At 38.9% G+C, this 16470-nt stretch overlaps 1 protein-coding gene across 39 annotated transcripts in view; it reads right to left on the bottom strand.

Annotated features, from left to right (window-relative positions):
• Positions 1 to 16470, bottom strand: part of Nrcam (neuronal cell adhesion molecule) — a 275558-nt gene that overhangs the window by 60400 nt on the left and 198688 nt on the right. For 21 of the 39 annotated variants that reach the window (XM_052738409.1, XM_052738407.1, XM_052738422.1 and 18 more), the window contains exons 4-10: positions 12522 to 12727; positions 10395 to 10412; positions 7394 to 7499; positions 5596 to 5792; positions 4756 to 4878; positions 1641 to 1811; positions 1100 to 1156 (exon numbers count right to left, since the gene is read on the bottom strand). In XM_052738409.1, the coding sequence (XP_052594369.1) occupies positions 1100 to 1156; positions 1641 to 1811; positions 4756 to 4878; positions 5596 to 5792; positions 7394 to 7499; positions 10395 to 10412; positions 12522 to 12627 (778 nt within the window). In that variant the 5' untranslated portion in view covers positions 12628 to 12727. Of the gene's footprint in view, positions 1 to 1099; positions 1157 to 1640; positions 1812 to 4755; positions 4879 to 5595; positions 5793 to 7393; positions 7500 to 10394; positions 10413 to 12521; positions 12728 to 15313; positions 15422 to 16470 lie in introns of those variants that run through there. The other 18 variants (XM_052738417.1, XM_052738412.1, XM_052738424.1 and 15 more) reach the window with 4 other exon arrangements.

Raw genomic sequence — 16470 nt, 5'->3', positions numbered from 1 at the left:
AAAGGGCTCTAACTCAGAGAGCTTAGAAATATTCACACAGAACACCTCTTGTCTGATGGAATTTTTAAAAATGTGGCCTTATCTACTGAAGTCCTCGGGAAATTTTCAAGTGGAAATGTCATAAGACTGTAGATTTTCATTGTTGTGACCACAAATGATCTACTTGATGCTTCTTAAAACCAATGAAGAAGTAGTATGTAAATTTCTCATTTCTCAGAAGAAAAAAACTGAGTACCAAAAAGGCATTGCTGAAGAAAAATTAGTTTTCTTCAGGATTTAGAACTTGTTGGGGGACCTTACTCCTCTAAAAATCACCTTGGGAAAGCTCTTGAGGCCCATATTTGGGAGACTGTATTAAATGAATAAAGGTGAGAGTTATATCCTGCCATATTCTCTAAGGTTCATATCTCAAAGGTAAAAAATTAATGCAGCAGAAACTTTACCTATGGGAATTAAGAAGGCCCTTATATCCAGAGGCCCTTACTTTTAGTGATAGATTTTATGCTTGACATCCATGTTTTCCTTAAGGAAATCAAATTCTTTTCAATTTAAAACAATGAAGCTGAATGGTCTATTTTTAAAAGTTTACTCCCCCACAGAAGATAGTGAGTAGGTTTCTAACAAAGCTAAGAACAATACCGTTGCTAATTCTACTGAATGATGTCATATAAAACTTAAGGTTAGACAACTACTATGGAATGTACTCTATGTTAGTTACAGTAGGTGCTGATGAGATTCTAGGGGTTAATACAACCAGTCAGTTCATGTATAGATCATGCAAAAAAGTTTTTAGACAGCACAAAATATGGAAAATACAATTCTGGACACATATGAAAGATTTTTTTTTCTAGAGCATATGAAATGGTTTACATGAAAAATTATAACAACTTTAATTACACATACATCATGGAAAATGTTTTAGTGACATGTTTGAAATTTTATAGCTAAGTCTCATAAGAAACAGACATTGACACAATGATATTAAACATGTAATTAAAAATTTCATAAAGAAACAAAGTCAAATAGCCATGGAGGTGAAGTTAGTGAACTAATGTCTACAATGAAGGAGAGAATATCAGTTACAACCACTGTCACTCACCACCATAAAACTCAGTGTCATTCAAATTAGCAGCTATAGTGTCATTCAATTCATCCACTGAAATAAACAGAATATCATGAAGAGGGCACAGAAGTAGAGGAGAAGAGTCAAAAAACCACCGGGCAACAAAAACAAATGCCTACGCCTATGCTAAGGGCCATTCCTTCCAGGTAAATACAGGGCTTGACATCATACTGGCTAACTCATTAATTCACTCAGCCACCCCCAACTACAACTTTAACAGGAAAAATGCCAGTAAAAGGCTGTGAGGCATAATGCATACACCAATGCTCAGAACACCACAGAGTCGGGAGGTTGCCATAGAGACAGGAATGGCAATCAGTGAAAAATGTAAAACACAATATTTTAGAGTAAGCATGCTTTTTTCTAGCACATAAGCTAATGCTTTTGTGATCCTTCACGGGAATTTTCCTCATCATTGAACTAGTTTACCTCAGAGTAAGAACTGTATTTAATCGTTAATAATTTGATTCACATATGTAAACACCATTGAAAGAGACCCAGAAGGCTGAACTCTTACCTGAAATCACCTTCAAAGAAATAGGTTGCTTCTGTTGTATGGTTTGGGTGTGATTAAATCTGGCATAGCAGATATAGTCTTCCCGGGTATCCTCTGGGAGGACATTGGAGAAATAAAGGTCTCCATTCAGGCCTTGGGAAACCCGCTCACTCTGTGGAAGTCTTTGAAAGGCTGGAGGAAGACAGAGAGATACTTAGATCATTCTGTCATACAGTTACCATTCTCCACATCAGCAGGACAACCATCTATTAATACCTCTGTACATCCCACGGAAAAAATATATATTACTCATAGCCCTTTTAGTAAAATAAAACTGTTTTTTGATTTTGTTGTTGTTGTTTTATTTTTGGTTTTTGCTTTGTTTTGTTTTGTGTTTTTGAGATGTGGGATACAGATGTTCTATTGGACCTGGCCAATCCTAATTTCTTGGAGCTTGAAGTGTAATAGGACTAGAGCCATGAAGTGAAATATTTCATTAAGAAAGTAGGAACAAAAAAATGCTCCACAACAAGTTTGCATAGTTCCTAGTATCCAAATTGGTCTCTAATTACACACGTCTTAGAAAACACATTGGAAAAGTCTGTAAGGATATTAACATGAGTTACATGTTATCATAAATTGGGCTCTGAGCAAGGGGACAAGCACAACAGTCCCCCAGCCTGGTGTGAGCCTACGATCTAATTGATGAACCAAACAGCCAACACCTGGTTAAACATAACAGGCAATAATACTACTATTTGATGCTATGATCTGCTACTAGGAAACCAGACCTGGTCTCCCTCACCTCATGTACTGCTCATCTTGTGACATGGTCCACCTTTTACTATTATATGGATGCATAACAGCCATCTCCTTATACTAAAATTAAAGCGCCAGGAGGGCGGGCACTTTTTGTTTAAAGTTGATGCTGTGGACAAGTGACCAGCCTTTGGCAAGGTCTCCTTCAAACACTCTTGGAAGGGCTAAATATCAGTCATCAGCACACTGACAATCCAGTTTCCAGAATATTGTCCTCCTTCAGGATCAGGTAAGGAGCTAGCCTTGGGCATGGCAAGAGGATTTCCTACATGGCTGAGGGATGGGAAGAGGTGGAAGCCACTGATCTGTGTATAAGATTACATCTGATCATCAAAAAGGATCCCGAAGCTCTGGACTCAGTTGCCAGAGCCTGAATTGTGATTTCTTCAGCTCCTAGGTGAGAGGGACTTGGACAAGTCACACATCCCTGCAACATCAGGCTCGGTGTCATATCTACTGATGGGATTTCTTCAGCCTGAGGCAAGGATATGTGTTCTTCCAGTAGCAAGTACCTGACCTAATGCTTCACAAGATGCAAAGATGTAGTTAAAACCCAGCAGTAACTTTGGCGGTCAGAGCCTGGAGAAAAGTTTCCATCAAGGTGGAGGCTTAGAAATTTATAGTCTTAAGACACTAATCCGCTTGGATAGATTTTAAAACATTGAGGAAAGGAATGTACACTGAGAGTCAGGCAGGCGGTGCATGCCTGAAATCCAAGCTATTTGGAAGGCTGAAAGGGAAGACGACAAGTTGAGGCAAATCTGTACTGCAGAACAAGTTCAACATCAGCCTGGGCTACTCAGTGAGACCCTGTCTCAGAAAACGGACATTTCTTTAATGAATCCAAGGCACCAAAGACAGGTATTTATTGTTTTTTTTTTTTTTTCCTCCTCCTGAATTGCATGACTAATGGATGCTGGTAGCTCAAATGTAAGGCAAAAGGACATCAATAGGGGGCATGAGATTTCCCTTTGAGTTTCTTTGTATTACACTTGGAAAGAAGGTGTGCAGATAGGGGTATTTTTATGATGCATAAAGCAAGAGTGCTAAGGGATTCGGCTTTTCCTCATATTTCAGATGCAAGTCAATTTGAAAGGCGGATGGTTTGCTACCATTTTAAAATTTATGAAATCATACATATTGCCAGCTGTGCCACACAGAAAGCATTGGCTATGTATTCAGATTATTTGGAGAGTTTCCATGTGACATATTTCTTTATTAAGCAAACAAGAAATCATTTCTGAGTAAGAACGATTAATGCATCTAATTTTGATGGTGATATTTGAAGAGTGTTATTCTCAAAGCCATAAATCATTCCTTTATATTGGATTTGTTGCTTATTCCCTCAAAATCCATAACAGCTGCCACGTAAATAAAGGGAGCATATATTTGCACATTTATTAGTTTATAGTTTCAGGACAGGATACTCCTATTTTTCAATCAGTTTTCTGTCTCTAAACTTCATATTCATCCCTGGTTCCTTTCCTCAAGTTCCTATCTCTCCCTCTGTGGAGGCTCTACACTCAGATTATATCCAGAGTCTGACCCACCCTTCTGCTACCTCCCAAGTTCAAGTCATCATTAAGCATGTCCTGGATTGCAGCAATGCACACCTAATTGGTCTCTGCCCCCTCTCATTTTCAAGTGCTGGGGATTGAACCTAGGCCCTTATAGATTCTAGACAAGTGGTGGACCACTAAGCTACCTGCTGAGCCACATCCTGGCCCCTCTCCACTTCTCTTCCACCCTCCATGTGCTCCAACATGAATGGAAATGATCCTCTTACTAGCTATTTTATTTCAGATAAATGTGCTCCTTCAACATTTTCATATTTCATTCAGAGAGAAAAGCCCTTTCCATTGAGTCCCTGTGATTCCCTGACACTGCTCTCATCCTTCTTTGCTTTTTCTGTCTCCTTTTGTTTTGTTTTTCACCCTAGGGATGCTTCTCCCCAGGGCTTGCGCTGGTGCTCCCTTTCCACATAGATAGGCAGGTTACTTGTGTGCTCTCTCACCCCAGAAATTTCTTCCATAAAATTTATCATTGACTAACACAGATTTTCAAAATGCATTTACTGTCTGCCTCCTTTTCCTCCTCAGCTTACCCCTGTTATATTTTCTGTTGTTGCTGATCTACAGCAGTGCATGGCACAGTTAATGAATGACGTGGTGTGGAACTTATTTCAGTAAGCAGGTGTTTTTTCTGAGCATCTACACATCATTTTATAAACACTTTATGGTTCATAAGAAGAGGTAAATTGTTAAGACAACAAATAACTGCAAGATGGTTCAAGAAAATTACCAGTGTTAAGACTTACAATTATCCATCCAAAATATTATGGCTGGTGGTAATCCAATTGGAGGTCTACAGGGAAGAACCAATGACTGACCATTACGAAGTGTTATTGGCTCAAGTCTTTCTTTGGTCCACAAGGGTGACCCTGTTAAGTAAAACCCCAAAACCGTCTGAATTATGTCTTCATGCAAAAATAAAAAGAAGATAGCAATACAAAGAAAGGTAGCCAAGGTTTTTGGAAAATTGTAACTTAGAATTTATATACATTAAATAATGAGAGAACTACTTTTAAATATGGTGTTAGAGTTTTTTAAAAAACTATAACAAGAGAAAAAGAAAAATCTCCTTTATCATTATATTTATTATTAATAATATATGTAATAATACTATGTATTATATCAATATATAATTATTGCCATTGGTAGCATGAATCAAGCCACTAATCCACTGTCTAATAATTCACACTAATACATCAATAAGACATGGTCTTTGATGCAAGCCATGTTCTCCACAGAGAATGGAAAAAACTTAAATGTCAGCATATTTGCTAAATAAGTAACTATATACACATTTGTATTTCATACAGCATTATATATGTATACTCACTTATAAATTTGTAGGAGAATATATATCATATTTTAATGTCAAAAAGTTTGTAAAATAGCATTTCAGACTAAGTGGTTTTATATACATATACACGGAAAGAAAAATACTGACTGGAAGTTATTTCTGTGAATGGAAAGACTCATGATCAATTTAAATTTCTTTATGTATAATTTAAATACGTAATTTTAAATGTTTACAAAATAACCACAACTGTCTATTCTTTAAAGGTCATGTTTGGTTGGCAAATCTCACTTACTGGATGGGCGGACAACAATGTTATTAGAGATCGCAGCTCCGCGCTCATTCCTCGCTGTACACTGATAGACTCCTTCATAGGTCTCTGCTTTCCCTTCACTCATGATGTTGATGACGAGTGTTCCTGAGCCAGGCTTCATGGTGACCAGAGGGTCTTTGTCTATGTCAAAATGAGTTCCATTACGGGTCCAGGAAAAGCTGCCCAACACATCAAGGGTTAAGTTTGTTAATAATCTAGAAAAATGGGATTACGTACCCCTTTTAAAAACCTTGGGTTTTACTGAGTTCCAGGAATATTTGTTAGATTTCAATATTTAGTAAAATGTCCCCTTGCTTAAAATACTGTGCCAAATCGTGACTCAGAAAAAAGTACTGTTTTTACATTTTGAGGTACATACTTCTTTTAAAATCAGCTCAAATTCAATACAAATTGCATGCCATTTTTCTAAGAAAATACAGAAACAAGTCTTCAAGGCATAGTCTCTGAACTTTATTAACATTTTTATTGAAACACCATTGTTCACACTCAGTTAAGCTGTCTGTAAAAATGTGCTCTAGGCTGAAAGGTGACGGGAAAGGCCTCCATAAGCATTGTGTGATCTTTGAGTGGGAAATTGATCAGGTCTGTTTCGAGGTACCAAAATACAAACTGGAGACAGGAAGGAGAGTTAAGACTTTGTGTGTTTTAAATGTTAGTTATTAAAAGTGGTATTTCTACATGGGGTGTATTTTTATAATTTTTAATTCTATAAATAATTATATAAATTTTTAGGAGATATGCCAAATTGTCAACCAAGATTCATTTTTCTTGGTTTAGTTATATAAAAGATGCCCTTTTATAAATGTCGCAATGCTCATGTGATTAAATACGTCCTAATTAGTTACACCTTGGTGATTGTAAGACAACGGGGAGGTGCACATGTCAAACTTCCCTGTGTTTTCAACTTGGAGTTCTTGTCTTACTATTTATACTTGCCAAAGCTAGGGCAGGTGGTAGCGATGGGGCAGGCTACAGGCATCTCATGGGCAGAGGGCAAAGACACTGGTAAACATCCCACAGAATACAGGACAGCTTCATTCTCACAGCAAAAAATCACCACCATTAACTAGTGACAAAAAGTTTTGCCATACTTGTATGGCCTTAACTAAGAATGAAGGTGAAGGGCACATTGAGGCCTGTTTGAAAATTGGTTTTTGGAAATATGGTGGGGCTACTGTTTTGGAGTAAAGCTTTGATGGAAGTGTTGATATACACAGGTATCTAGAACCAAGCAGTTTTTTTTTCTCAGATTCTAAATTAATAAGGCTTATAATATATAAACATGCAAATAAAATATCTAAAACATTCATTCTTTTGTTATTTTAAATTATTATGCCTAGTTACAATTTAAGACATGAGAATTAAGAGTTACAATGTAATAGTCCTTTAAAGTTTCATTTTTAACAATCAAGCTCTATAGAATTCTCCATACTACTGGACTACTACATAGAAAAATGCAAAAATCTATGCTTCAGCAAACAAGCTGTAATTAATCTGAGGGATGAGACAGTGAACCTGTAACTGATACTTTAGAGATATGCAGGACATAAGAAGACACATTAAACACCTTTAAAGCGCTGAAATGAGCCAGGGAGTTGATAAACAAAAGAGCATGCTGCCACTCATACTGAGAAATATCCAACTAAAAAAGAAGTTGCTCCACATGATCTTCCTTATTCTATCAACAATTCCAAACATTTCTACATTTGCAGAGATTACCTACTATTTTAAATGCTATCAAGGCAGGAGGCATGCTTACCTTGGAGGAGGCTTCCCTTTAGCTTCACACTGGATTACAATATTCTCCCGAGGGTCAATAATGTAGTCCTTTGGTGACTGTTGGGTGATGGTTGGAGGCTGTACCACTAAATTGTAAAAGGGGAGAATAATGTAAAGAAATAAATGATTTACTATCAATGATAGCAACCATGTTTTCTATATTACAATCACTTGCCTCAGACTAAATATGCCACAAATATGCCTAGTAACTTCTGTTGTAGCTGTAAATCCCCATTAGGTTTTCAACGAAAACTCACCTAAAGTTGGGAAGTTAGGACACAACTTCCCTTTGGCCACATCACACACACTTGCAAAGTCCATTTTCCAGACTAAAAGTCTGGGAAAATGATTACTAATACAAATCTAATATTCAAACACTGTTTTTCTGATGTAACAATGAGAAATTCATGGTTCTTTTGTTTCAAGTGATATCTTTCAAAATAAGTTATAAGGTAGATTTGACTCTTTTTTAGGATAGAGTTACTGACATAGAACTCATTAGTATGCTAATTATGTAAATTAATATATCCCAGGGAAACATACTTTTGACATGCTCATATTTAAAAAAGATTGTTAAACTGGAGCCTTGACCTGCCTTATCAGAGTCAGGGGGTAGATGAATTAGGAATGAAGAGAAAACACTATTATTTGGGCTATTAATGGGATTGAAATTCTCCTTTCTAGGGAACCATGTTTCTATTGTGCTCTTCAAATTATTACCCAGTCCTTTACTGTGAAACTGTAAAGACAACTGTTTTGACCCAGAGAAATTCAATCTAGAGACCTAGAGCATTCTCCAAGTTGTTCTAAGACCACTCTAGGGTCTTTCCTCCTATGAGATCAGGATTCTTGTTAGAACAGAGACCACTCTGGGCTCTTCCCTTCTATGAGATCAGGTTTCTTGTTAGAATGGGAAAGCACTAGAGAGACCATGATTTCCACCTCTGTTAGTAATTCAGAGAGGCTAATGACTTGACCAGGAAGGCCCCAAGCAGAAACTAATTCTCCCCTTCTTTCTGCATGGCTACTGGTTTTTTTTTTTTTTTTTTGCATTTTTATTTATTTTTTTATTTTTTTTTTTTTTATTAATTTATTTTGCAATACAATTCAGTTCTACATATCAGCCACGGATTCCCTTGTTCTCCCCCCTCCCGTCCCCCTCACCTTCCCCCCAACCCCCCCCCCCCCCCCCATTCCCATCTCCTCCAGGGCAAAGCCTTCCCCACAGACTGAGGTCAACCTGGTAGACTCAGTCCAGGTAGGTCTAGTCCCCTCCTCCCAGGCCAAGCCAAACAATCCTGCGTAGGCCCCAGGTTTCAAACAGCCAACTCATGCAATGAGCACAAGATCTGGTCCCACTGCCTGGATGCCTCCCAAACAGATCAAGCCAATCAACTGTCTCATCCATTCAGAGGGCCTGATCCAGTGGGGACCCCTCAGCCATTGGTTCATAGTTCATGTGTTTCCATTCATTTGGCTATTTGTCCCTGTGCTTTATCCAACCTTGGTCTCAACAATTCTCGCTCATATAAACCCTCCTCATTCTCGCTAATTGGACTCCCAGAGATCCACCCAGGGCCTAGTCATGGATCTCTGCATCCAGATCCCTCAGTAGTTGGATGAGGTTTCTAGCACAACAATTGGCTTACTGGGGCCCCAATGTCAACATGCTAGAGAGTGAGCGGCATCTTTGGGACTGTGCAATGAAGCATCCTGCTCCATCTTGCTTTCCCCTGCATCAGGCACTTTGGACACTCCCGCCTTTATCTTGTCAATTTCCAGTGTTAGTCAGCAGTTCTGTCTGAGGGTTAGTGGCTCTCTGTTTTTTATTAGCTGGGAGACTTGAGGCTCTACCCCGTAAGCCCTCCGAGGGGATGGAAGGTTTAAAAGTTGACTTGGTCTCCAACAGTAACTGGGAGAATTAGTAACACATGTTATATAAAATTTTTAGTAGATGCCAGCACTGGGACTGTCCTGTTGTGCCTCATGATTCTAATTTGGGCCAGCTTCATTTCGGAGTGATCAACCTCAGATTCTGGGAGTACAGCATTTGGGATAATGAAATGAATTTTTGAGGTTCTACACCATCAAAATGGTGAACAAAGACATTGATAGAAGGGATTCTTAGGAGTCATTCAGTCCAGTCCTTCTTGGGGGGGAATGTGGTGGGTGGGGTAAGAGAGTGCCAGACATGCAAATTTGGTTTCAAATGCAGGCCTTCCCCTCCTGTGCCTGCAGCTGTGCCAGGAGTTTGCCATCTGGAGGTATCTTTTTGAACACTGCTAGGTCATATGACAATTAATAAATGCTTTGTAGTAATAAGTGACTTACCAAGATTTCTCTGTTTAATTCAACATCAAAGGAACATGTCTGAAAATGGACCATCTATTCACTGGATGATAAATGCTACCTAGCTGTCAGAAGCAGCAGAAATTTTTACTTATAGGAAGCCTCCCAGGAACAATTAGCTGAAGTGTTCTACCTTCTGTGTATTTCAAGTCAGTCTTCCAATTTGCAGAGCTTTTCTACTTATAATACCCAGGACCACTGTTCTACCCAGTTCTGAAGGCTGAAGCCATAGAAGAAGGACTTGACTGAGCTTCTGCATACACCCAGCTTCCAAAATTCTGCAAAAAATGGTGTGTCGGTTCCAGTTGATGACATTTGAAAAAAAAGATCATCCTCCCTACATAGTTCTGAATTTTCTCATTGAGTTACATCAGATGTGAATACAGCTTGCATATTAGTAGAATAGCAAGTTGGCAAAAGTATTATCGAGTCTCCATTATTCATGCAGGTTATATATTATTATGTTTGTACCTTAGCATTCAAATAAGGTGTTTGGCTATAGTAAGCAACATGCTTAAAAAGACACTAATCACAAAGCGTGATGGTGTTTGCTTGATTCACACTGTTAATTCAAGAAGCAAGGGCACAGTCACATCTTCACACTGCCTAGTAATTTGTAGAAATACACTTACAGTCGCCAAGAAGCTTTGCTTTTTTCCCATCAGTATCAGCAGGTGAGTGGGCAAAGAAGATTCAAGAAAATCAGATGTTAGTAATGAGAATGTTAGCACCCTAAAGATAAAAAGGGGGCATCCTGTCTACTTGGTTTGATCTAGAATAAAAACCATACTGTAAAAGTTGAAGTTGTGACATTGCAAGAGAAAGAAACTGGCACTCATAGTTCTGTCTGTCCCTGCAGCAGCTTCTCACATCAGCATATGGAAGAACAAAGGCTATGCTGTAGGAAGAAAAGGGGGGAAGGGGACACTTCCAGGAATAGGAATAGCTAATTCCATCCTATACACATTGTGCTGCACTGATAATTATGGTCAATTTGAAAAACAGATGAAATCTACAATTAATTTGAGTTCTCACTTTCTGTGTAGTGTCTGATCTTATTATCCCAGACACCACAATGCACATGATAATGATACCTAACAATGGAATATTGCTACAACTCTCCATCCAAGTCAAATCCAACACTGATTTCAGATTTGTACATTTCTATGGTTACTCTCCAAGACGGTTTTATGCCATTAGTATATTTCTGCTTCGCAATCCTCAATCTCCCAGATTGAGGATGTAGGATCATTGTGTGTGCTGAAGAAAGGGTGTGTGGAACAGGGAAGTGTTTTCACGCATTTCCAATCATTCTGACAGGCTGCCTGTCACTACTACTTGCAAAGGTTAATGCAGGAGAGCCTAGGTTGCTCGTGACTTTATTTTCATCATGGTTTGTGCCTCTTCTCCATTAGCTGCCATAATTGAGTTAGCCCTAGGTGCCTGTTTGCCCTGATAGTTAGATTGAGCAGTCAGATTAACGAGGAATATATTTAACACAAGAGAGAACAAAAGCATTTCCCTCGCTGCTTTTCCCTCTATTAGAGCAAATGCTTACTTAAATATTCCTGCTCCAATAGGCTCAGGCAAATACACATTTCAATTAAATATATATGTACATATTTTAGATTAACGTCTTTGGATGAATAACTCTTAAAATGAAAATGTTGCACTTTTGTTGGGCTTTAGTGTAGAGACGCGTGGTCCAGGCAGTGAGCTGAGTGTGCAGGAAACCCTGTCTCATCTTCCCGCTGCCAGGTGCAGCTTCTATGGCGGAAAAGGACACCCCAGCAATGGCATGGCCCCAGGAAATAGCTATCTTTCTTGCACCTTAGAAAGCTTGCCAAACAGATGTTCTACTCAGGAAGCTAATGGCTTTAAAGAGGTCATGTAGATTGGGAATAGAGGGTAAATCAATTGTGAAGTGCAGTAATTGTGCAGATATGAAATTCTGCTTCACGCTGCAGGAACATATCCAGCTGGAACCCAGCGTTATCTTTATCGTCTACAAACAAACCACTCAGACCAGGCAGTGGTGTACATTTTACTTTTGGGAAAATAAGGGAGAGAAACACAGTAGCTGCTTCCTGTCAGTGATTTTACAGGTCTTGCCTTAGTACCAAGATTTTACAACTGGGTCTTTGTTTAAGCCAAAAAAAAAAAAAGACTATTCACTAGGCTTGTGGGTGACATGCTGTTCTTCTAATTGAATTCACATTGAGGATGTAAAATGAGAGAGTGAAATGAGGTTGTCTGTCTGAATGAGAGGAAACAACGTCTGAAGTATGGGTGATGTGAGGACATAAAGGGACAGAGGGCTGGCGAGACCATCCTTTAGGTTTTTTGTTTTTCAGAGATGCCTCAGCAATTAAGGGAAAAAGTGACACCAGGAGGACAATAAGTGGAGATTTGCGTCATCCATGTAAAGTGGTTCTCATGGTCCTCCACAAAGGGTGGCCCATGGGGAAGATCAGGGCAGCTGCACCAGTCCCTTCTCAGACCACGCCCACCACTGTCCACAGAAGACACCTGACGCAAAGAGAGATAACGGAAGAGAGAGGACAGCATGCCCAGCCAGTCCCACGGCCTTTCCTGCAGTGTCTTCATAAACACCAGGTGCTGAAGGGAAAAGCCAAATTCATTTTGATTAGCTTTTCAGTGTCAGGCGGACACTTTGCTCAGCAACACAGTTCAGGGTGATGGTAACTACTGGGAGAGTTTGCCTGCTGGCCTCGGAGATCTCAACTGTCAATACTCACAGTCAAGAGGTACATCCAGAGCACGAATCATCTGGCACAGGAAGAGGATCAAGGGCACTCTGCCTGCAGAGAAGTGCTTCTTTTTCGGCATTATTTTAAGCTGCATCAGCTCTACTCCTGATGAGACCCCCCCGCACACCGATTTTCCTTTTCTTCTTCCACAGAAGGTTTGTGTGCAATGGTCAAATAATTTTTCATGCAGGGAACTGAAAAAGGATGGGATAAGAACAATAATTACAATGTATTAAAAGTCGGAAATGAAGAGTGAAAAATGTGCAGCTGAGAAAAATCAGCTCTCCATTATACATGAATTCTAAAAAGGAATTTTTAAATATTTAACTCAGAGACTGGAATGTCATTTATTCATAAATCTAATATCAGTTCAGAAATATTTGCGGTGATGTCAAGCAAAATCTGCACCCTTTCCCATTATTATGATTTTTTCCATTTTTAAATATTTGTGTTCAAGCTCTCTGAAGGCAACCATGTCTTTCTTACTAGATCAGGAAACCCTGGCTGTGAGGCCAGTCAGAAACTGAGCTCCCTGAGACTTCAGAGGGAAGGCCTAGTGGGCTATTCACTCCGAAGATGCTCACTGGGAGAGTTCTGGGCAGGGTTGCAAATTTCCTTCGAACCCTAAACACTGATGGAACGGATGAACACTGACCCTTCAGGTCATCTCCACTTCTTACCCACTACAGTTTCAGAGCCAGCTGAGCTCTGAATTCCCCGCTATCCTCAACAGTGATGATCAATTATTTCCTCGAAGGTCTTTGGTGAAATATTGGGAGTCACCATATTAGTTCACTATATCCTTTAACAGGTGTTTAAAATGCCTTAATGATCTATTAATGATTGATTCTATCCACTTCCTTGTAACTATTTCTGGATGATTTCTTTCTATTTTTCTTGTGTTAGTCCTTAAAGGTGACTTGAAATCCCACACCTTCTTGTCTTATTTTATCCCATCCCTTTACTTGGAAAGCCTTATCCACCCTATTTGCTTATCAAAGTCCCTTTTGTTTTTCACAAATCATTTCAGAAGTTCTTTTCAAGAAACATCAGCTGATCATCCAGACTAGAAAACATTCTAGCATCACCTCTGAATTCCTGAAATTTCTCATTGTATACATACTATTCCTGTAAGTATGCATGCATGCATACTTGTATGTTACATGATCTCAGCACCTAGGAGGCTAACACAGGAGGATTGCTGGGAGTTCAAGGCCATCCTGAGCTACATAGTGAGTCCAAGTTCATCTTGGGGCTATCAGTGAGACTTTGTCTCAAAACAAGCAAATGAAACCCTAAATAAATGAATAAATAAATAGTCTCTGTGGGCTGTCCTTCCCTCATCTCACTGTCTTGTCACCCTGCATAGAGAAGGGCCACATTGAAAGCCTGGGTCCAGCCATGAAGAGAGATGACTGTCCCACCTGGAAAGAGAGGTTGAACGTGTCTTCTCGGGGAGGAAAGGCACCCGTGAGCAATAGCTCTTGGGTGGGCAAAAGAGAACACAACTATTATAATCTAAGAAAGCTTCTACAGGCTTCATTAGTGAATGGTACGTATAACTCTTATTTTTAAGTAGTCATGTGTTTTCATAATATCCATCTTTTCTACCAGACTGTGCTTCTGCAAGCTAGAGACTGAATCTCTCCTGCTCCCCACTGCATCTTAGTAGCCTGCTTGGAGTATGGAAGGAAGCAAATAAATATCTGTAGTGAAAAAAATGAAGAGATGATAGAGAAAAGGAATAAAATGGAGCTCTGAGATCCTTGAATTGATTCTATTCAAATAGCTTGGCCATGTTATGACCAGAGCTATATTTATCCTATAACATGCAGTTTGCAGACCAGAATCTAATCATCATAGATAAATCAGTTGTACTATCAGCTCAGCACCTGGGATAAAGCACAGACATATGAAAAAAAAATGAAACAATGTGGATAATGTGTGTTTGACTAGCAACGGAATTCTAATTTAAATTCGGTTTAGATGGACTTCTTACAGAACAGATACAATGAAAAACCCAGCTAACCTTAGGCATTCTGCTTATATAAACATTATTTCATGACTCAAACATTCATACTATGTGGTTTAAGATCCAGAAAGTTTGTCTTTTATTTCATTATAAATATTCATCTCTAGGTAGCACTGAGAAGCAGGAAGAGAAGCTTATTCAAGGGTTTCTGACTGGGATGTAAAGCAACCCACCTTTCTGTGTACACACAGCACATCGCCACCACACAGTCATTTTCTTAGGTCACCTGAGATCTGTCTGTTTTACTGCTAATTCTAATTCTACAAAAGCGTCAGAGAAAATAGCAATAAAGGGCACAAAGGTCACTGAAGCTAGTAGATCTTACATACAACATATGCTAGGGTAAAATAGCAAAGCTAAATTCTGGAACACACACTATTGCCTGCCTGATTTACGAACCGTGTAAATTAAGTTTATGAGATTTAAGCACTCAGTCCTCTAAACAGATACTAGAAAACCCAAACACTTCCCCACCTCTGTACTATATATATTACAGTGCCTGTAGGATCTTAGGCAGCTACACACAGTTTCTAAGTTCCTCACTTATTACATATTTTGCCTGATGTCTTAAGTGTTCATTCTCCTCCTTCTAAGGGAAAACGATGAGACAAGCTTCATATAAGATAAAACATCGCTCAACTATTTCTATCCTTTCAAAGTATGCATGAAATTAATAAATTACATATAAAATCACAGCGTGTATGATAAAGAAAAAACTCAAGTTTTAAAAAACTGAGAGAGTACTTACTGCAAGAGGTATGAGCAAATAGATCTTCACACTATTGGGAGATTAGGAACCATTATACCGGAAAACATGGTCTCTCCCTCCTCAAAGGCTGGAAGTTAACTGAACCATTAGCCACATGATCATCTCCAATGCATATTCTCTCGGGGTAGGACAAAGCACTGGTTCAGCCCATCCCTGACTCCTACCAGGAAAAAAATCACCCACTCCTTCTTCGTATGCCCTCAGAGGTGGCATGCCAAGCACTCAAGGATAGCATTAAGTCTCCAGCACTTAATCAAACTGAAAATCAAATACAGCTACAGAAAACTGAGCTTTCTTTCAGTGAAAAGAATGTTGTACAAAGAAAAATTCCTGCTTTGCATCCTCAGGATGCCTGTCAGAACCGCGCCAGGAGCTACCTGCCTTGTATTCGCCTTGATAGGTGACTGCTATTCAACAGTAAGTAAGAATCACAGACCAAAACTAAATTCTTCATAATTAGATGAAAAGGAATAAGATCTCAATGTTAAATAGCACCTCAGTCAGGGTAAGGAGTGTGTTAGCTTGAAATTTTCAAAAAGTATTTACTTTTTGAAATGTAAAGTATTGCAAAAGATCATTGTCAATTCAAATAAGTCACCTTGATGTTTAAAATCGTCTATGCTGTCAAAATGATCAACAGTAAGATAAGCAGTGAAGGCCTGTAGTATATATTTCTCTTAATTCCATTAAAAGCATATTTTCACATTATGTATAGCATCTGTGAAACGCAAAACAACAACAGAAACATCTTCAGTATTCTTTTCTCCACTATAGAAGAAATGTAATTCAGAGTTCCTTTAATTTTTGCACCAAATTCACATTAAATCATAAAGTATGATCTACTATATAGTTTCAAAGAGAAATCTAAAGTTTTGGCGAAAGATTCATGCAAAACCCAAGACAAGTAGCTGTCCTGTGACTTACGTAAGAAGTCTTTGTTTTCAGAAGGAAACTAAAACCTTGTTTTCTCTCAAATGAGAACTGAAGTTATTTTAAGTTTTAGAAGTCAGCTCTCCAGCAGGACAGGAAGGCTGAGCATCATCTGCCATTTTCTTCTGTGGCACTATCCTGACTGTTTACCAGTGTCCAACTCAGGGATGGTCACTTGTATGTTGTAAATATTTTTACTGTAAGGA

This window comes from Peromyscus californicus, unplaced genomic scaffold (genome assembly GCF_007827085.1).
Source record: "Peromyscus californicus insignis strain IS unplaced genomic scaffold, ASM782708v3 Scaffold_15__1_contigs__length_86483966, whole genome shotgun sequence".
NCBI lineage: Eukaryota > Metazoa > Chordata > Mammalia > Rodentia > Cricetidae > Peromyscus > Peromyscus californicus.
The sequence above is the reverse complement of the archived record's forward strand: the minus strand, read 5'-3'. Positions and strand labels throughout refer to the sequence as shown.